We start from the raw sequence: 21748 nt of genomic DNA, 5'->3' as shown, positions 1-21748 counted from the left end.
ACGCTGATCAAAGGCATAACAATGGCAGACTGGCAATAGTATGGTTTGAGTCAACAGTCTTCCAAATCCTAGACCAGAATCCTAACCACTAACCTACCACTGACACGCACATAACATGCTTAAAATGACTTGCTTATACTTTATACAGATATTTCCAACATACTTAAATGTAGTGCTGTGGTTTACTGTCACTTAAGCGGCTACACTATGATTTTTATGTCTTTTATTTTTGTCTTTTTTTCCCCGTGCTTTTTAACAGTCAAGGCGACTAATAGCAACTTACTCAGACAGGCTGGCAAGCAGAGCAGATCATCAATCCCCTGTGGATAAAACTTTGTAAACATGTAGATCTTAACTTAAATCCCATAATTAATGTAGGGCAGTTCAGTTTTAAGTGCAATACAGTATATGCAAACCAGAATAAAGTCACACATCGTAAGTAGGTCATTGCTTATATGCCATGGCTTAAAGTCATTGTTTAGCTGCTATATGTACCAAAATGGCAAAATAAAATCTTCTAATCCCAGCAGTCATACCAGTTTAGCAAATGGTACATTATTGGTGTAACCCTAAACCATTTTAATTATATATGTACAACCCATCTTAATTATATTTCAAAATATGAACTGGAAATGCACAAATTCCATCCTACTATTATATAATAGTAGGGTAGTAGTCACAGGTAGATAGAAGAGGGAAAGTGTGGCTGACCCTTTGCTCTAACCCCAGCTTTCCCAGCTCCTGGAAGAAACCCACGCAGACACGTGGAGAACATGCAAACTCCACACATGGACTCAGACCACCCCACCTAGGCATCATAACCTAGGCATTCTTGCTGTGAGGCGACTGTGCTACCCACCGAGCCACCGTGTTGCCCCGTGGTATGGTTATAAAAATCTTGGTGGGGTAATAGTGGAACCAGTGCAAGGCATTTAGGGGGCAGAACTCCTGGTGGCACTCCTGGGTGCTGTTTGAATCAGCAATGCTTTTCAACGTTCGGGATTCAAACGAGTCGGCTCAGTTCTTAAGATGAATCGGTTTGTATGACTCACTGAAGTACAGTGTCTGTTATTTTAAGAAATGGGCGTTGACTGTTTATACAAGGGTCATGTATCTCCACCAATCAAATGCCCCAATGTTGTGCTACGTCAGAGACTGTTTCATTTTGCTGGAATATGATTGGCTCGCCACTCACTGGTGATACGGCGGGATTTTCAGGCGCTGTTGTTTTTTGTAGTCAGATTAAATTTTTTGATTCTTTGAAACTCCGGTCTGACAGTTGGTATTTTTGAGAAAATTCTCATTATTTGTGAACTTAAACGGTCGGTTTTTGTTTTTAGGACGGAGTTAGAGCGTAAGTAGGGGTTACGTTATATAAAAAGCCAGAAATTGGATTAACGTAGGCTGGCTAAGCTAACAGGTTAGCTGTCAATGAACTAGCCATACAGCCAGCTCGCGCCAACTTAATCCTCCGTCTGCACGCGTAGTGCTATTTTCTACACACACACACACACACACACACACACACACACACACACACACACACACACACAGCTCATTCAGGACAGTTTGTATTAAAGCGATGCGCGTATGATTTCAGTCGCTATTTGTATTTAATGTGACAGAATATATATATTGTAGGTAGATTTAGTTTGCTAGGCTCGATGGATAACTGTCAGCAACCACGCTATGAATATTCCGGTCAGGCCAGAGAGAACAAGCCACATCGGAAAAAGGGAGTCGGACATTCCTCTTATAGCACCTGGGGAAACGAAGAGGGAGAGAAGAAGCCAAAGTTTGTAAGTATTAAAAGAGATTTTTTTCCCCACATAGTGAAGGCAAGAAAACCTGTTGTTTTGTTCTGTTGTTGCGTACAGTAACATAAACCAGTAAAGTTTTATTTTACATTAAAACATGCTAAATTGTTACAAGTAAATTACACTGATATTATAAGAGAAACTGCTAGCAACAATACTAGACATTAAAGCAGTATATAGCAGTATATTCCACCTGTATATACTGTGTGCTACATATTCCACCTGTATATACTGTGTGCTACATATTCCACCTGTATATACTGTGTGCTACATGATCCACCTGTATATACTGTGTGCTACATATTCCACCTGTATATACTGTGTGCTACATATTCCACCTGTATATACTGTGTGCTACATATTCCACCTGTATATACTGTGTGCTACATATTCCACCTGTATATACTGTGTGCTACATATTCCACCTGTATATACTGTGTGCTACATGATCCACCTGTATATACTGTGTGCTACATAATCCACCTGTATATACTGTGTGCTACATGATCCACCTGTATATACTGTGTACTACATATTCCACCTGTATATACTGTGTGCTACATATTCCACCTGTATATACTGTGTGCTACATGATCCACCTGTATATACTGTGTGCTACATGATCCACCTGTATATACTGTGTGCTACATGATCCACCTGTATATACTGTGTGCTACATAATCCACCTGTATATACTGTGTGCTACATGATCCACCTGTATATACTGTGTACTACATATTCCACCTGTATATACTGTGTGCTACATATTCCACCTGTATATACTGTGTGCTACATATTCCACCTGTATATACTGTGTGCTACATGATCCACCTGTATATACTGTGTGCTACATGATCCACCTGTATATACTGTGTGCTACATATTCCACCTGTATATACTGTGTGCTACATATTCCACCTGTATATACTGTGTGCTACATGATCCACCTGTATATACTGTGTGCTACATGATCCACCTGTATATACTGTGTGCTACATAATCCACCTGTATATACTGTGTGCTACATGATCCACCTGTATATACTGTGTGCTACATGATCCACCTGTATATACTGTGTGCTACATATTCCACCTGTATATACTGTGTGCTACATGATCCACCTGTATATACTGTGTGCTACATGATCCACCTGTATATACTGTGTGCTACATGATCCACCTGTATATACTGTGTGCTACATATTCCACCTGTATATACTGTGTGCTACATATTCCACCTGTATATACTGTGTGCTACATAATCCACCTGTATATACTGTGTGCTACATGATCCACCTGTATATACTGTGTGCTACATGATCCACCTGTATATACTGTGTGCTACATATTCCACCTGTATATACTGTGTGCTACATAATCCACCTGTATATACTGTGTGCTACATGATCCACCTGTATATACTGTGTGCTACATGATCCACCTGTATATACTGTGTGCTACATGATCCACCTGTATATACTGTGTGCTACATGATCCACCTGGTGGTTAAGGTGCTGGTCCAGTAATCAGAAGGTTGAAGTCTCACCACAGCCAGGTTGTCATTGTTGGGCCTTTGAGCAAGGCCTTTAATCCTTAATTGTGTAGACTGTATACTGTCACAGTACTGTAAGTCACTTTAGATAAAAGCATTCTACCTATTTTACCTGTTTACACTGTGCACTACAATTTAATTGACAACATTTACCTATTTCACCAGTATATAACCCTCTGATTACTGGGCCAGTACCTTAACTGTATCACTGCCAGTACTATCCACTTCACCAGTATGTTGTAAGTTTTATAAATAGAAGTAAAGCTGTCTCTTTATTTTAGAATAAACTCAAGTTGTTACAAGGAGAATTACATTGATATTATAAGAGAAACTGTTAAGACTAGATACTAGATATTAGAGCAGTATATAGTGTACACTATTATATTTCAGCGGTATATACTGTGTACTACATATTCCACCTGTATATATTGTTCATTACATTTACCATATAAGGCACACCATTTTACCTATTTCACCACTATATAATCCTCTGATTACTAGGCCAAGATCTTAACTGTACCACTGCCAGTAGAAGTATACTCCTCCAGGATATACTGTACACATCTTTACATATTTTACCAGTATATACTGTACACTCCCTATAACATTGCTATATATTGTTCACTACATATTTCTACAGTACATTGTCTTCTACAAATTGCACCAGTATATACTGTATCCTGCAATTTTCACTAGTATACAATGTTTATTATATTATACCAGTATATGTTGTACTCTACATATTGCATAATGTGTATTTGGTTGAATTAATCTGCCCCTTATATTATTAATTCTCTCCCTGTCCCTACTGCTGAGTTAAAACACCACAGCACTACAGTGTGTCACCATAGGGAAGGTTTTAGCCAGCTGATATGCAGATCCTGTTTTTCTTTTCTTTTTAGACATAGTGCTTGCTGGTCTGCCTAAAGTCATACAACAAGTTATACGTGCTTTTCCAATTTAGAAACATTGTAACCCAGCAAACCTGAAAGAATTGTAAAAAGAATTTTTTTTTTTGAGGAATTCTGCAGCGTTCCGTAAGAGGGTTGATGTATGGCATTCTCTTAGCTGAATAGAGTTTTAGGTTGTATTTGTTTATGTGGGGGATGGATTGTGTTAGGTGGCACTGATTTTATAGTACTCTTGAGTAGTGATCGACCGATATGGGTTTTTTAATGGCCGATACCGATATTTAGACGAAAGAAGTGGCCGATGGCCGATATATAAAGCCGATTATACCATTTTTTTACAACTAAAAAATACAATAATAATAATAATAATAATAATAATAATAATAATAATAAAACAAAACAGAATTAATGATCTTAAATAAACATTTATTTATCACTGTATATTCTTGTTTGCTCTTTTGGCCGTTCAAAAAATTAAATAAAAAAAATAAAAACTTTAAATAAAATACAAATTATTTCAAAGGTTTCAGTGCACTTAACATACACAAGCAGATAGCAGTATCTTTTTGTTTTTAAGAATGAACAAACATGCTTAAACCTCCAGGCTGGAGGATTACAATCCTTGTTCTTGTGCATTCACTGATGTCTGCCTGGAGAGTGGCAAAATGGACACACGGGGCGCTCTAACAACAGCCAGACCAATGACTGTATACAGTCACTGAGCTGACGGACGCAATGTTTAAATATCGGCCTTGTGCGCACATATATCGGCCGATGCCGATTATCTAAAAAATGCCAAAAATCGGCCCGATTAATCGGCCGGCCGATTAATCGGTCGATCACTACTCTTGAGTCTTAGGTGGCTATATTTTTCATAGTAACAGGATCGTTTCTCTTGCAATGCTGTTTGAGGGCCTGACGGTCATGCCCATTCAACAGTGCTTTCCGGCCTTACACTACACGCAGTATTTCTCTTTTGAGATTTCTCCAGATTCTTTGAATCTTTTTACAATATTATTTGCTGTAGTTGGTGAAAGACCTAAATGATTTTCAATTCTGCTTTGGATAATATTTATTTTAACTGATCGACAAGTTTGGCATGAAGTGGTGAGCCACAGCCCATCTTTACTTTTAAGACTGTGTAGTTGGTGGACCAAATCATAATTTTCTCACCTGTTATCAATTCACCTGTTTATAGTGGAATCTTTCAAAACATTGTAGCTTTAATATTCTGTAAACTTTTTTTTTATTCACGTTTATCCAAGTGTGACAGACAAAACATTGTCATTTTTGTCTACTTGTCTGTTAAATAAAGAATTAAAAAAATAAACAAATATTTATATTTTCTAAATTATTACTTAAAATTGGATAATGTTAACAGGTGATGTATAAAAATGTATGATGTTTTAAAGCATTCTTCATTAGTTTTCTATTTGCTGCATGTTGATTTTTAGGTGTAGTGGTTAAACCAAAGTTTAAATTTAGAACAGCGAGTTAAGAACGACTAATCCATGGTTTCTTCTGTACTTAGTGTGTGAGCCACAAGGACAAACAAGCCCAGTTAAATTATTGCATTTAAGCAGAGCATTGACCTTAGGATACTGTTCTATACACTTTATGGCCCACTAATAGGCCATAGCTGGGTGTTCCATGTGAGTATATGGACACAAGTATATTAACTTGTTACTAAACAGCTGAGCAGCAAGAGCGCACTGATAAATACACCTCTCAATGGCTAAGCTGTTCAGTCATCCCCCTCCGCCAGATAAAGCCCATCAATTCGATTAGTTGTAAATGGGGCATTAATGTTATTTGTTTTTTTTGTTTCTACAGCATCAGTTCTGTTAAGGTTTTTGTTTAGCTTTTGAACGGTGACATAAAAAAGCAATTTTAAAAGCAACTCAGACTTTGACCAGTAGGTGGCACTTAAAGACCACATAACAAATCATGTTGCTCTTTCCGTTTCCATTAAGAGGAACATTTTGATCCGTAGCACAGTTCTTTCATAACCACATAAATTTAGTGCCTGTTACGTCTTATCGTATATCATCTGTAATTCCCCCTTACTATAAGGGTATATTGACTGTAATACCGTTCTGAGAAGTACTGATACTTGGCACTGCAGTTGTTGTGTTAATGCAGCATTCTGGTTTTGAGTTTTCTTTTTGTTGTTGTTTTTTTCTTTGCCTGGCTGTTCCAAGCTTGTTGTGAGTGTAAAACAAATACACTGCAAGTGATTCATTAGACACTGCTGATCTTGTTTTTTCCTTTACTGAATATGGATATTTTTCTATGTTTTTGTTTCACAAAAAAAAGAATCGTGAGCTCGTAGCCTTTTTTAAAACTGTATATTTCTGTAGTGTGTTCATGTCTTGCTTTCATACACTTCAGTAGTTATTTAATTGTTGTTGTGTATAATGAATCCTTCATAAATTAGGATTAGGTATATTTGTTTGAATAAAACATTATCTGAATGGATTCTATAATTTGTTTACTTTGTGGTTCTTGAATATTGCATATCTAATTTGCAGAGATGGCTTGGGTTGCCAGAACTTTACCTGTACTTGTTAATTACTATGCAGTTTGTTTTAGATCATAAAGAATGTACAGTCCTGCCCAAAATATTGTCTCTCTCTGCTTTTCCTTTCTAAAATGCATCACTTCTCCTAGGAAATTACAACTGCTTTTTTGTTTGCATTGGAACAACAAAGAAACAAGTCAAATCTGATATTATTCCACATAGAAATGCAGAAAAAGACTGGACAAAATGATCGACCCCCACAACTTTATCTTTTAATAGACATTTTTCCCCTCAGCTTTTTGTGTTCCAATGCAAATAAAATAAATAAACATGTGAATAACAACGCATTTGCAACACTTGAGACTTTGGGACAAGCGGTGTATTTTCTGAATGAAGGTGCCAGTATTTTTGGTCATGACATTTATTGATCCACTTTGTTTCTGAAAGCAAGGGAAATAACGCAGGTTTATTCAAATTATCCAAATTACTTCCTAGTCACTACACATGGCCTCTTTTACAGCACTTTATGGTCTCTGAGATTGTTAGTTGGTACCACAGCTACCTTTGGGGATACTTTAAGCCATGCTGCATTAAACACGAGTTACTACCATCAGCCCAATGTTTAATACATAATTAGAATTAATAAAGGTGCAGTCAGTGTATTAAAGCTTTTCCTAACAACATTAGTGAAGTTTTTATAAGATTTCTACTTGGACATGATGCAAAACATTGAAATTGAATGGTTACAGATCCACATGTGTGTAGTTTTAATCTGCAGTGTGACTTTATACTAATGCAAAACAACTTGCCTGTTTAAATATTAAATTGTAGTAGTTCCATTGTTTATTGTTTAAATAATACACATATGTTAAAACATTTTTCTGATTGGGTTAGAACTAATGTGCTTGCTGTTGCATACTCATTAAGGATGGGTGAGGGTGAAATACCATTCAGCACTCTCACTCTACCCCAAATTCAATCAATCATCAGCTGTTAAAAATTTATTTCAATGACTTTCAATCTGGCAGCATGAACCAAACTATGACTTTCTTGTTGGTAATTGGTTAATCATTATCCTTCCCTAGATTCAGCCATAGAAACGATACACAATAGATATAATCATAGGTTTAATCTACCAGTGAGGTTCATTTCATCACTTACTCTGAGTGAAACTGTACTGAAGTCAAAATGACTGTTATCTATTTGCTGTATGCAGAAGTTCATGCTTGAATTAAAAAAAAATAAAAAATAAAAAATACTCCCACAATCCAAAGACATGCAAGTTTGGTGACCTGGAGATACAGAATTGCTCATAATGGTGTTTGACATTGAACTTGAGCTTATCAGTCATGTGTAGGGAAGAACTAGGGAACAATGCAGAACTCCGTTTTTAAAGGAAGGTTTCTTCACTTGTCTCCAGTGCAATGTTGTACCATCAAGAACCTTAAACAAATGATAATGAGCTGTTTTGGAAATGTCAGACTGTTTAGCCTATTAGGTGCAACTGCCAGAGCAGGTGTTTGCATTCTGATGAGAATCCCCCAAACTAATTCATTATCTACAGGTAAGCAGTCAAACTCCCCATCTGCTTCCAATAAGCGAGGGAGACAGAGCAAGAGAACTATACAAGAGATAAACTGATTCGGTGCCGCCCACAATATGGTGCCAACAGGGGAACATAACATGGTGAGGGTCAACCAAACGGGAGACATTTCCACCAATTATGGTGGCAGATTGATTCTTTGTTTATGGACATGTTAGGAACCCCTCAAGATGAAGAGAAACTGAGTGAAAACCTCAGGAGGGGCAGGAAAAACAAATCCTTTATTGCTGGCCTTCGACATCTGGAGCATAAACAGCTGGGTGGTTACTCACACTGGGAGCTTTCATCCTCTCCTTAATTCAGCAAAGTCTCTCTTCTGTGTGTAGTACAATTTATGAATTATCCATTAGCCGTTCAGGTGCCCTGAACTCTGGATTGAACTATTTTACCCTTAGAACTACTGTCTGTTTATTTCAGTTTTCATTTTAAGCTGGACAATGAACAAGCAAACAGTTAGACAAGAAAAAAGGCAATGAATCCTGCTATTAGTGAGAGAGAAGAGCTCATTAGGCTTCGTAGAGGTGAGAGTTCGAAATTGGATGCTGTTTTTGCCGCATTGTTAGGCAATGCAACAGTATGGTGCTTAGTGAACAGAACCAATTCAGGAAAAGCAATTACAGGAGCTGCCAACAATACCCGTTGTTTATCACAACATTTCCGACTGCTCTAATAGTGCAGTTAACATTTGAGCACTCACCAAAATGAAAAGATTTGACTTTCCAAGCAGTGCAAAACAAAGCAATGCCAGAGAGACTGAGTGGAACTATCAAGGTCACTGTAATTATGCCAAATTTCATTTTCTCCTTTCATATGTTTTTGCTGATCTGTATTAAGAGGTAATGTTCTTTAGCTTCTGTCACATCAGGTTCAAATCAGGTTCGTGCCCTTTGGAATTTGCAGGTTTTTTTTGGGACGCCAGGGAACGTGTTTTGACTGTGTTAAGGCAGCTGAAATGTTTTTTAAGGACGACAAATCAAAAGTGCTAGGAGATACTTTTGGATTAAATGGCACATTAAAATGCTTTTTTGAATATTTTTTTTTAATTATGCAATGTTGTGAAAATCAGTCTCAGCATGTGGGAGACTGTAACATTTTACCTAGCTGATTATTGGTTAATGGGTTCAGTTGTCAAAGGGTTGCAAACGGCATTAGCTAAACATGATTGGCTTCAGTATTGCTTAATGACGTCGATTATAAAAGTATAGTTATGTTATAGTAGTAAAATATATTGTTACACAATTGATCTTCATAGTAGTTCAATATACTTCTTTAGCGTCACCGATATATGTTGTTGTCTCTGCATTCACTGTGACAATATGTCTATTATATGTACTAATGAAGCATCATAATGAAGCTTGTCTTACTCAAAGGTTTTAAGTGTGATTTTTACACCTGGTAGATTTTAACATCTGTCTCTTGCCAGATGTTGTTAGTGGTAAACTGGATTAAGGCAACTTATTTTTTGAACAACATCTGAGGTTTGTTTGGGCTGTTAATTATTCTGTTTATGCAAGTTTAAGATTCTTGGTGTGTTGCAGGAAATACGAGTAATATTTCACCACAAAGAAAAATTCAAGCCCTTTCTTTGATTTCTCTTGCTCTCAACCTCACACACTCTTGCATGCTTACTTTGTATCTGATCATGTTTTGTAACCCTAATAAGAGTTTGCAGCAAGTGTAGACATTAAAGATGTTGCAGCATTGCTTTAATCAAGGTTTTGTAAGCTTCTCAAGTTTATTTTAAGGGTATGAAATAAATAAGAAAAGTCTATTTTAAAGCTGGTATATTTGCCATCTGTATGATGGGATGGATGTTATATTGGTTTGCACTAAACCCCTTCTGCTTCCTAACGGCTGGATTTGGTTTAGAAAACATGGTAAAAAAGGTTTTATAGGAAAATGGAGCATTTAAATAGTACTGTTTTCAGGTCTTGGCAGTGCTTCAGGCTTGGGCAGGTGTCAGTGAGAGGGAAGGGAAATTTTTTATTGCTGCTGCAACAGCAGCTCCTGCTGCCTAGTCAAGGCCACAGTAAGCGTAGAAGAGGAACACAAAAGGCACAGCAGGTGACACTGTGAGAATTCAGTGCTGGTTGGTTTAAAGAAGATGCTGCTGGCATATTCATTAATTGTTGGCAAAAAATTAATTGTTCAAAATTATAAAAAAATTATCAATTTCTGGAGTTTTGTGTTGTTTCAATTCAAACAAAAGAATGGTCACTTTTTATGTTAATTTATATATAAATTAAACAATATAAATTATAGTCTCCAGGGGGAAACACAGCTTACAACTTGGGTGTTGCTTGCCTGTCTTGGCGAGTAAATCATAAAAATGCAGTGTATAGGCACATGCCTTTCTTTAAAGTGCTCCTACAGTGATTGTAATGATTCTTTTTTCTGTCTGGAACACAGGAAAGCTTTTTAAGCTTTATTAATATGATTGCTCTACATTTATACATTGCTCATTAATTTGCCAATTGTGACTACTCGCCAGCTTCACAATACCCCTTGCTTACACCATTTAAACATTTTAGTGGTTGTTTCCATTGCCTAGTGACCCATTCTGTAAGCAAGTACCCATGCTAAATTTGGTTACCCTTCTTGGTCAGGGACCAAGTGTACCAAAACGGCCATTAGGTGTGGAGACAGAAACAGTGCAGTCTGAGCAGCCGTTTTATACAGCTAGAAAACCTGTAGTGCACACTGTGATGCTAAGATGCAAAAGCACACAGGTTGTGTGCCACACAGAGGTTTACGTTTTTTTTTTTTTTTTTTCTTAAACACCGTATACAGCTCGTGAGTTTATCATCAAGCCTTTATTAGCTGGTCCTGGTGTGTCGGGAGCAGGGGAAGCTTAAAACTCTGAATGGCAGTTCCTTCCTGAACTGGCATTGAAAAAAACACTTCTAGAATTTGGGACGTGGGTAACATAGATTAGATGCCTCTTTATTGAGGATACAAGAGAATGGGTACATTAAATAAAAGTTCAGATGCAGAAGCATTACAGGATTTTTCTAAAGGGAATTTATTATTAAATGAGCAACAAAACCACAAAATCCACACACATCTGTATGAATATCTCATCTGCTTTTATGACTCAAACCTGTGATAGTCTTACCTGCATTTAAAAAATAATGGTGTATTGAAATAAATTAAGCATGTTTGTACATGCCTGTTAAGGATTAAAAGTCTTGCTAATATGATTTTAGTTTAAGATGACCTAAACATGTATCAGTGTATTGAGACTCATAAACACTAGCCTATTTTGCATGTTTCACAAACATAAAGCTTTGGTGTTTGTTACTGATGTAAACATTCAGCTTTGACTTTTAACACCAACTACAAACATTTCTGCTGAAAGGGACATTTGTTCTTTATGTTCTGGTTTCATCAAAGGAATGAAAATATAGAATTCTTAAATGTTACCATGTTACCATAAATAAGTCTGAATCTGCTCTAATAATTATAGCTAGGTGTGCATGTCATTCTGTTATGGTATGGAGCAATGTGGAACCCTGTCGACTTTCCTTGCATAGGCATGACCAATTGTCTGTTGGATGCCTGGCCAAGTCGATAGCACTGCTGAGATTCGAACTCGAAATCTCAGTGGGGGGCTAGCACATTACATTGCTAGATTTACCTAGTGATGTTGTATTAGCTTTTATTTCTTAACCTATTTAGAAGTGTGCAAAGTACAGCGTATTGTCTTGTTTGGGCAAACAAGGCACATTTTAAAGACCATGTAAGCTGCACACTGCAGTTATATCCTCTTTTTATTTTTAAAACTTTCTCTTTTTTAAAACAATAGTAATCATCAATTAATCAAACACACACACACACACACACACACACACACACACACACACACACACACACACACACAGACTCATTTACACCCTTTCCTCACACTCCTGTGTAGACAAGGATGGCAGGTTGACAGCTGTTGATGTTATCTATTCGTAGTCTGGGTGCCAACCCGCCACTTCAATCTTGATGTATAAGGTTAAGACAATCAACAGCAGGTGGGTGTGATTGAGTCTAATGGACTGCAATTCAAATGATCAGTGACTCTTGCCTCTAATGCATCGATTTTAATGCCCTTGCCTCACAAAGGCGAAGAACCTTTTTGGCATTTATATGTTCATTATGTTCTTTTATACTTTACCTTTTTACAATTCTGTTGTCCAGTTTATCAAAGTTCAGCTCCTTGGAAAAAATGTGGACGAACTAGCAGTAATTAATGTTTCATCAGTTCAGATTTAATGAGAAAAACTGTGAATAAATCCTTAAGAAGCCTTAAGACCCAAACAGAGAACAGGATATTCTGGGGAAACACGTATATGGTCACCAGGAGTCAGAATCCACTTGACAGCTTTTAATAATAATAATAATAATAATTAATAATTAGAGGGACCTCACAGACATAGCTGATATTTATTGTGTACATGCCAGTATGTTTTGATCTTCTGAACAATTAGCACATTAAAGTATTGTGCCAGGCAACCTCTACTTAAACTATCTCAGAACACACACACATTACAAGCAATGCATCTCTTTGCATGTTAGGATACATATGCACTATATAACTTTCCTACAGCTTGACCAAATATTATCAAAACCAAACAGCATACCCACCTCTTCCCCCTGTGTGTACCCCAATGGCAGGCTCAGAAATGAAAGCACAACATGATTAGATACAAACTAACTGAACTAAGCATATTGTACCCGGTATAAATCACTTTGTGATTTCTAGTAGGTTAATAAGGATAACGTATTAACACCGATATACTACTCTCATGAGGCCAGACACCGTTGTCTAAATCAGTAGCCAAACTCTTAAACCGGATATACTTTGCCTTAAACATTTGTTTTAATTCATTAATGGTGGTGTTTGGCCATTACACACATGGTACTTACCAGCTTGCTGACTACTAATGTTTTGTATACCCGCTGCATCAAACTGAACTACACCTCTGACAAAAAGATTTGGTGATAGTAAGGTTGGTTGGTCTGTTTTTTCTTTTCTGTAGACATTTTTAAACCACTGTTTTTTACTATTACAAATGGCAAATGTGACAGTTCCACTTTTAGGCAATTTCACTTAGCTGAATACTTCATTTGATGGCAGGACAAAATCACTGTCTGTGTGGTGATAATGATGGTTGGATTGTTTTACAGCAGGGGGTGAGTAGCAGTGCATAATTCAGATTATAACACTTTGCCCAGTGCTGCTAAAGTGAGTCTGAGAATTTGGTATAACCCACTTAAATTCCAAATGTGCCTGCTGGCTTGCTTGCACAGTGCATAGCATGGTGTCTGCTTAAAAAAAAAAGTGTGCACATTTTTGAGAACACATGCTGATTCTGCTTCTGTGTAGTTTCTACCCCATATTTATATCTATTCTCCTTCAACTAAAGCCTTGGTTGGATGTTTTATCAACTTTCTTTACAGTTAGGAGTTTGGGGAAAACACTTTGCCAGTTCTTGACTTTGTCATAAATGGCCTTTAATTCAAGGTAGTGATTACCTACATCTACTATCTACTGATGTCTACCATCTACTGATATGTACAATTGATAGCTGTTACTGTAGTGTAGTCTATTCCATTCTGAGATTATTATTAGTATTCCCAAGTTTATCTCAGATAAAAATACTATATTAATTGGTGCCATGGGCGTGAGGAGTACTACAGTAAGTACCTAGTGCACATTGCTGACTGAGACTGAGCTATGTCTAATGCATGCAAGCCCATTTTTGTCAATTATCAATTGATTTTAAAAATATTTATTGGACACAAACTAAATAAGTTTACTGTGAAAACTACAGTTGTATACTAAACAACTGTTCTCTGTCTTTTGTACCTCACTCATTAACAAACGAATACTTGCTATATTTTATAAACTGGATTTGCATCAGGCAAGTGGATGTTCCTTAGTATTTTACTGGTTTTTCCACTGTAAATTATTTTTCTTTTTTTTTTATAGTAAGTTTGTGCTTCATAGCATTTCTGCTGTTGTTGTGGTGTACAATTGTTTTAATCATTAAATGTTACTTGTATTATGGGCTTTCAAATTGGTGTAGTGACAACTTTTAGATAAGTAACTTAATTTTTTTAGATAACATAAATATCAAGAAAAATTATTTAGTTAAAAAAATTTTCCATTTTGATGCCTAATTCTATGTCTTCTTGTCTTTTGTAAACATTTTGTTCGATTTTTGTAGCACTATTGCAAAATTTGTTTAGTAGTAGTAATTTGGCATACATTTCCTGATGTCATTTTGGGCTGAGAACAGCCTGTCTGTGTTACTAATAAGCTGTCGGCAACTGAAGTAAAGGTGCCTTTAATAAGCGTTAATGCTGTCAGGGGCAAACGTATCAGACATTGTTACTGAGGGTGTTTAATGATCCCGACATTTTGTTTTCGTGTGTGTGCTCAACAGGGGAAAAAAAATCTGAATGCTCATTATGATCTGTGCATGAGCCTGTTGTTTGCCAAGATATCAGCTTTGCATGGAGCTAATCGCTAATGAACTTGTTCTACCTTCAAAATTTATACAGGAATATTCTTATTCACTTACTTAAGCACAAAAACATTTGGTTTTCTAACATAGGACCCCTGCAAAGCATATCTGTCTTTAGATACTGGTTTGCTTTGGGTTAGTGGCTTAACTCTGGTTGGTTGGTTTTAGCTCCAGCTAAGGTGAGGCCAGATCAAGGGTGTGCAGGATTCAGTGTGTTGATCCCATTAGTAAAACTGAACGTATCCTCTATTATTGCACACACTTTTAATGAGCACCACCTACTGTCTGACCCGAAACTCACCGACTGAACTTGTTTTACTTCTTCAGATTTTTATATGAGTAGGCCACCTCGTTTGAATGCTACCTACAGTTTTAGATTGATTGTGTTATTTGTTGTTTTCTTCTGACTTTTGCTTTCTATTGAGGGGGGTTTATGCCCAGCTGTGTAAGATTTCTGACTAATCAGTGGCAATTTCAAGCTGTTAAAACGACCTGTAAAATATATATTAGTTACATGGAAGTAGTAGCATAGCAGGATGTGTTTCTTTTTATTTAAATGTGTTGGAATTTCTATTAAAATGGCTTTTACACATGAGCTGTTTTGACAGCAGACATATAAAACTACAGTGCCCTAATTTTTAGTATGACTGATGATAATTTATTTGTCGTATCTGTTATGTTGTTTTGCTACAAGTATAAAAATTGGTAACCCATCCTTTGAGTTTCATTATAATTTTTGCCAGGGGATGTAGTAGTGTGTGGTGCTTGTGTTAATGTGCAGTTAGATAAACAGTGGCTAACAAATGGTGAATGTTATGTGAAAAGCGTCAGATTTAATTTATTTACCTAAAATGGGTACTAATGTGGGTGTTTTGTAAAAGCAAAGTCATGTAATGTTTAAAAGCTGTATCTGTAGTATTTTTAGCATGGCTGTTCATCAGTGTTTTAAGTTTCTTCTGCCACTAGGGTTTTATTAGAATTACTCTTGTATAGAATAAAGGGGCCACAGGCTTGACAAATTGGATCTGGGTTTGAACCGTAGTGGTGGTGGGTTAGTTTAAAAGAACGCTTTGCCCCTGGAACACCTATTTATGTATGTGTATATAAATTTTAGTACAATGTTAGTGTGTGCTAAAATTCTGCCAGTAACCTTTTAAAATGAATTTTTCGTAGAATTAACTGATATGCCAGATAAGAGACTTATCATCCCCTATAGTCGTGTTAACTTTCTCACTGTTAGCAGTGCACAGAATTTACCAGTCAATTTTAAATGACAAAAATAGACACTTCTGAAGGTTCATTTCCACATGATGTCCCAGCATGAAGAAATACAGAAACTGGAACGCTTAGGGCTTATCATGTTTACAACATGTTAAACATGGCATTGCATATGGATTGTAAATGTTCTCCAACAGTTTGATAACATATGTTCTGTAGTAACTTATATATTTCTCATTTTGCATGCTTTAGCGTTAGTTGCACTTTTTTTTTTGGCTTTTTCGACCCGTTTTGTTTTGATGAATGGCATTTCTGCCATACAGACTTGCTGATTGATTACCAGCTTCAAATGTTTATATTCAGGCAAGTCAATTAGTTTTGACCTCATTAATAAAGTAAGTCTAAAACAGAGTCTTGACTAACTACAAGGTGTATTTTTTTCAGGAAGGTTGTAAGAATTTGATGGATTATAATGAATTCTATTTGGGCTAGACATGTTAAAATGGAGAGTGTAGGGTGAGTATTAATAAATAGCCTCAGGTTGCTTCACAGTATGTGTGAAGCATGTAAATGGCTGTTTTGGCATTTTATTGTAAGCTTTTGTAAACAACATAAGTAAAACCATTTTGAGTGTTGCTGTTACAGCGTTTCACAGATATGACATGCCATTCAAAGCAGCAGAGAGTATAATTTGGTCGTCACTACAAAGTCCAAATGTTTCTGTCACAAAGGAACAATGCTTATTTGCTTGCGGCAGGGAAACTTGTGCCTTTGGCACAGGAGTTTTTGTAAACGGTGAGTTTTGTTTCTGCAGCAAGTGACAAAATGCCGATGCGAAATGTCTGTGTCTTAAAATTTTGTTTGACTTTTATTCTTAGCTTTGTTGAGAAATAAATATTCTGGTTCATTGTTTGTTCTCCATACTGACTGTCAAAGGGTTGAATTGTGAAACTGAATTAGGCACAAATTTATTTAGCTGGAAATGTATTCTTCAAATTGTTCTATTTGTATTTATACATGCACACACTTCTCACTTGATTAAATTGTTAAATAGATCCAAGCAAAGATTTTACTAACTAGTCAGCCAACAATCCTCTGTGAGGATTGCTGAATGAAATACAAATTTTAATCCCACAAACTTCATAGACAGTCTGATAGACACTTGTGTGCTTTCTTGTGGCTTCTATGCTAATTAAAAGCAGAACTATTGATTGATGCATCTCACTCTACGTGCCGCAGTGTATCGCATTAGGAAGCTTAACATCTCCCCATCGATAAATTCATGCACAGATGGAAACTGCAGGATGTTGAATTTTTGGGGCTTCAGCTAACACATCAAATCTTTATCTTTTAAAGAACAATAAAAATAAAGACAGACGAATGAATTCATCTGTTTGTGACCTGCACAATGATACAGGTATACTGGCAATAAGGGGATTTGGAATGTTATGTCTGCAAAGAAAAAGTAATATAACAAGGAACCTTGGTATTTAAATAGCTAATGAATATTGGCAGTAAAAAGCCATGGGCAATGTGAAATTGTAACTGACCATAAGAAGTCATGTTTTTTGAACTTTTTATTAATTATAGCTTTGCAGACTGCCAATACAATGTCTGCTTGACAGTGAGAAAATTTGTAGCGTAAGCACATAGCCTGCCTGCCCTGGTGGATTTGTCTACCGCTGATTTAAGACTTTTGATAACGCATATTACCATTAATTAAAAACATATTAAAACAATTGTTATTAATTGTGCATCTTTAATGGCATAAATCAACTACTTTTATAGACATCTATATAATAATCTATTGAGCTTGTTCTTAATAAAAAATGACTAATTAATATAACTTCAGGAAATGTTTAGTTTGAGAACAGAAAAATTAAAACACAGTTTTTACTTTATTTTAATCATAGAAGGATATTTTTTTACTGTTCAGGTCAAGAAAAAGTTTATGTGGCCTTTGGTTAGTACTGACTTATTTTTACTAGTTTGTATACAAAAGAGTTCAGGGAATAGAATATTTATGTTTACATACTTACATTTATGCTTACATAATTTTATTCATTATATTTTAGAAACACTGTTATCTCGTTGGTTCTTGCTACAGGGTGCATATCGTGTTTAGCATGTTTTAATATTAGTGTAAAACGAATTATTCTAATCATGTTGCCTCTTTCTATTTGTAGCCTTTAAACATCAGAACGCTTACTGATGATGTGGTAAGATTCCTCATTTGTTCAGTGTTTTGGCATGCCATTCACTAACATTTTACTAACTTCCCTTTTGGGATGCTTTGTCTGCTATTAGGCTTACTGACCAAATCACTGTAAAATAGGCTGTTGATCTAAAAGCTTTTGTGCTGCTGCATTACAGCTCATTAACAGTCTTTTGTTTTGGTAACTAACTGCCAGTCTAATTTAAATGTAACTGGAAGGCTTTTAACTAAAATTACTAGACATATTCTTTATTTTTCACTAATAGGAAAAAAAAATCATCATAATAATTCTAGGCCCCTCTAAGCATGTGTTATTACTAGCCATTGAATGTGAATATTTTTCATGCATAATATTTTATATTTAATCTTTGTTTCATTTTCCTTCAAAAGCCGAGTCTAAAAAGCTATTGTTTACACATAATTGTATGTTGAGTGTTTTAGGTTTATTTTGTTATGCAAACTAATGATGATGATAACATAGTTGTTCCCCCAAAAATACTCTAAAATGAATTAGTTCCTGGCTGCAGATGAGTTCAGGGTCAGTAGCACTAATTGAGGATGAATAGCATGAATGTTTGGGTTCTATCTGCTGACTAAACCTGTGCGTGTTAATTGGGAAATTTTTATTACTGATACAGTGTATGCCAGGTGTGTCAAATCCTGCTGCTGTAGCAGGTTATTAGTATTTACCTCAAATAGCTCTAGCATCAAAAATTAAATACACCATGTTTCAACTCTTATTTAGAGAGCTATTTACATATTTATCTAATTTCTGAGGTAAACTTATTACCTGTGTTTAGCTATGCTTTTCAAAGGTCAAAGGGCTTTACCGATCAGCACCAACCAGTTTTTTATTTGGAAAAGAATAAACACAACATTGTTGGTTTGGATTTCTCCACACATACAGTGATCAGCATTATTTAAGTAATAAGTAGCAGGTTTAATGAGCAGTGTCTGGAGAGCACTCTGCTGCTGCCTGGTTTGGCACATTGATTTGTACTTGTTAATGTATTATTGTAGTTAAAGCCGAGTGCTCTCTGGACACTTGTTATGGATGACGATGCTCTTAGCCTTCTGAAAGTTAAGTTGGGGTATTTCAGTCATTTCTTTGCTGCAAATTACTTATTAATTACTTGTTTTGTATATTACAGATATGACACACCTGTGGCTAGAAAGTAAAAAATATTAAATAAAATATATTTACTGCTGAGATAAAACACTAACGAAAACATTTCAGCATATGGCAGTAACTATTTTTGGAAATATAGTGGGAATCATTTAATTTTTATTAAAAACTGGTAAACTGTATAGGACATACAACAAATCACACTAAGCTTACATTTCAAATACATTTTACTAATCCTTGATTTGCTCATAAAGTCATTCATTACTTTTATTAGTTTTTTTCTCTGTACTCATGTTTAAATGTTGTCTGATTTATCTGTTATATCTACTTTTGTCAAACACTTCTTTGTAACTAGCTCAGAATTGTGTTATTTTCCAAATTCCTTTGTGTTTTAAATTTCTTGGTATTGAGATAAAAATATTTTTGTTTGATTAGTATTGTCAGTTTTATTATTCCAGACATATATAGGGAGAGCGAGAGAGAGACTGGAATGTACATCCAATACAAACGTACAACCATTAGTATTAACATCAAAGCGTCTTTGAGACAAAAAGTCCAAACTCATGTCTACAGTAGCTCGTGTCAGAAGTGGTATGATTCTTGCTGCTGTTATCATGGCTCTGGCTTTTCCATATTTATTTATCTGTTTTCTAGTAATGAGCTCTGAAGTGCCAAATGTCTTTGTCCTCCCTTGGGGACCAAACTGTGTGATTAAACTGATCCGCACCATCAGTCAAGTTGTGATGTGAGCTTTAGGGCAGCTGTAAACCAAATTAGACTAACTTTTGTGTTGTCTGGTTTTGCTGCACACACTGCTAAGGCTTCTTTTTTGGTATTTTGATATTTGTGCTGTTATAGCACATTGCATGACCTTTGATGATCTAGCTCATTACCTACCAATGACATCTTAGTCACTACCTGCAGTCGCCACCTGGGGAACAAATTTAATCCTATTAGGAAATGATTATTTATCTGATGTGGGTGCTTACCCCCTCTGTATACAACAATGTGGGTTACAGGTCTCTTATAGAGACATTTTGCAATGTTAGATATATCAGTTTATACATACTTATGTCTCTAGGATGAGGGTTATCCTTAAAAGCCTTCTGCCCAAGAGCTATTTCTGATCTTGTAATTTTTTTTTTTTACTGTGACGTTGAACATTTTTATGTGATCAGTGATCTTCACTGTCTTTGACAAATTCAAGCTTAAACAACTATGGCTGTATCTGTTTTAATATTGGATTTTATTTAAACAGAACTGTCTCCAGTCATAAAATATAATGCTGTCCAAATGTACTTCTCTGAAGGTTTTGATGTATTCTGAAGCCAGGAATAATGTTATTAGTTGAGACAGTGTGCTTGATAGATTTCTTTTCTTTTTTTTTTTGACAAAAATAAAATGACAATGGTCTTCACAGTTTTTAATGTCCTGCATCATTGCAGTAAATTCGATCATTAATTCTTCAAAGCGTGAACTATTAGTTAATAAAACTACTTTGATACTATTTCACGGTTGATGTATGACATTTGCTGTTTGTTGTTTTTAGCTGGACCGGTTTGCAAGCATACGGATTCCAGGCAGTAAAAAGGAACGACCGCATCTTTCCCACCTGACCAAGCAATCGTCCACCAATGACTGGTCCATGTCTTCAGAGTTTGAGGAGCTATCCTCCAGGATAACCTCAGAGAAGGAAATTCTTGCCCTATTTGAAAAAATGATGGTAAGCGTTGAACCTTCTTGCCTTTTTTTTGTCTAAATGGAGAAATGGTTGGTTTATGTAGGCATTCCATTTTGGTTGTGGTTACTGTTGGTTGGTGTATATGTTTGGTTTGTACTTGATGATGCTAGTCTTTGATAATTTGATAATTTTGTTTAATGAAGGGACACCATTTTGGTTATGTTATTTTGGTATGGTTTACATAAATATGTCATGGATACCACCAAACTCGCACACTGTAAATCTGGGTTAACGCTTGCTTTAACAGAGCTCTACTTGTCCACAATGCTTAATGTTCCAGTATCCATTGTATTAAAAACTTGTTACTAATGCTTTTCATCATAAAAAAAGATTCATTTCTTCTGTAGCTCTTTTAGCATCTGTCACATATTTAGCACCCATGGCGATCTTGAGTTCTCAAAAGGTGACTATCAGGAATAAACAGTTTTTGAAAGACTCCTTTTAAAAGTATATAAAAAGTGTATGAGTAAGTTCTTGGGTAGCCAAGTGGGACTCGACCTTGTGGTCCAAGATAATATTACATGATT

General features: G+C 35.9%; 1 protein-coding gene across 4 annotated transcripts in view; it reads left to right on the top strand.

Moving 5' to 3' along the window:
* The first annotated feature begins 1272 nt into the window (after positions 1 to 1272).
* The window catches only part of diaph3 (diaphanous-related formin 3), a 336289-nt gene continuing 315813 nt past the window's right edge, over positions 1273 to 21748 (top strand). For all 4 annotated transcript variants that reach the window (XM_063013308.1, XM_063013307.1, XM_063013310.1 and 1 more), the window contains exons 1-2: positions 1273 to 1799; positions 21030 to 21203. In XM_063013308.1, the coding sequence (XP_062869378.1) occupies positions 1665 to 1799; positions 21030 to 21203 (309 nt within the window). In that variant the 5' untranslated portion in view covers positions 1273 to 1664. The remainder of the gene's footprint in view (positions 1800 to 21029; positions 21204 to 21748) is intronic.

The sequence above is a fragment of the Trichomycterus rosablanca genome, chromosome 17 (genome assembly GCF_030014385.1).
Source record: "Trichomycterus rosablanca isolate fTriRos1 chromosome 17, fTriRos1.hap1, whole genome shotgun sequence".
Taxonomy (NCBI): domain Eukaryota; kingdom Metazoa; phylum Chordata; class Actinopteri; order Siluriformes; family Trichomycteridae; genus Trichomycterus; species Trichomycterus rosablanca.
The sequence above is the reverse complement of the archived record's forward strand: the minus strand, read 5'-3'. Positions and strand labels throughout refer to the sequence as shown.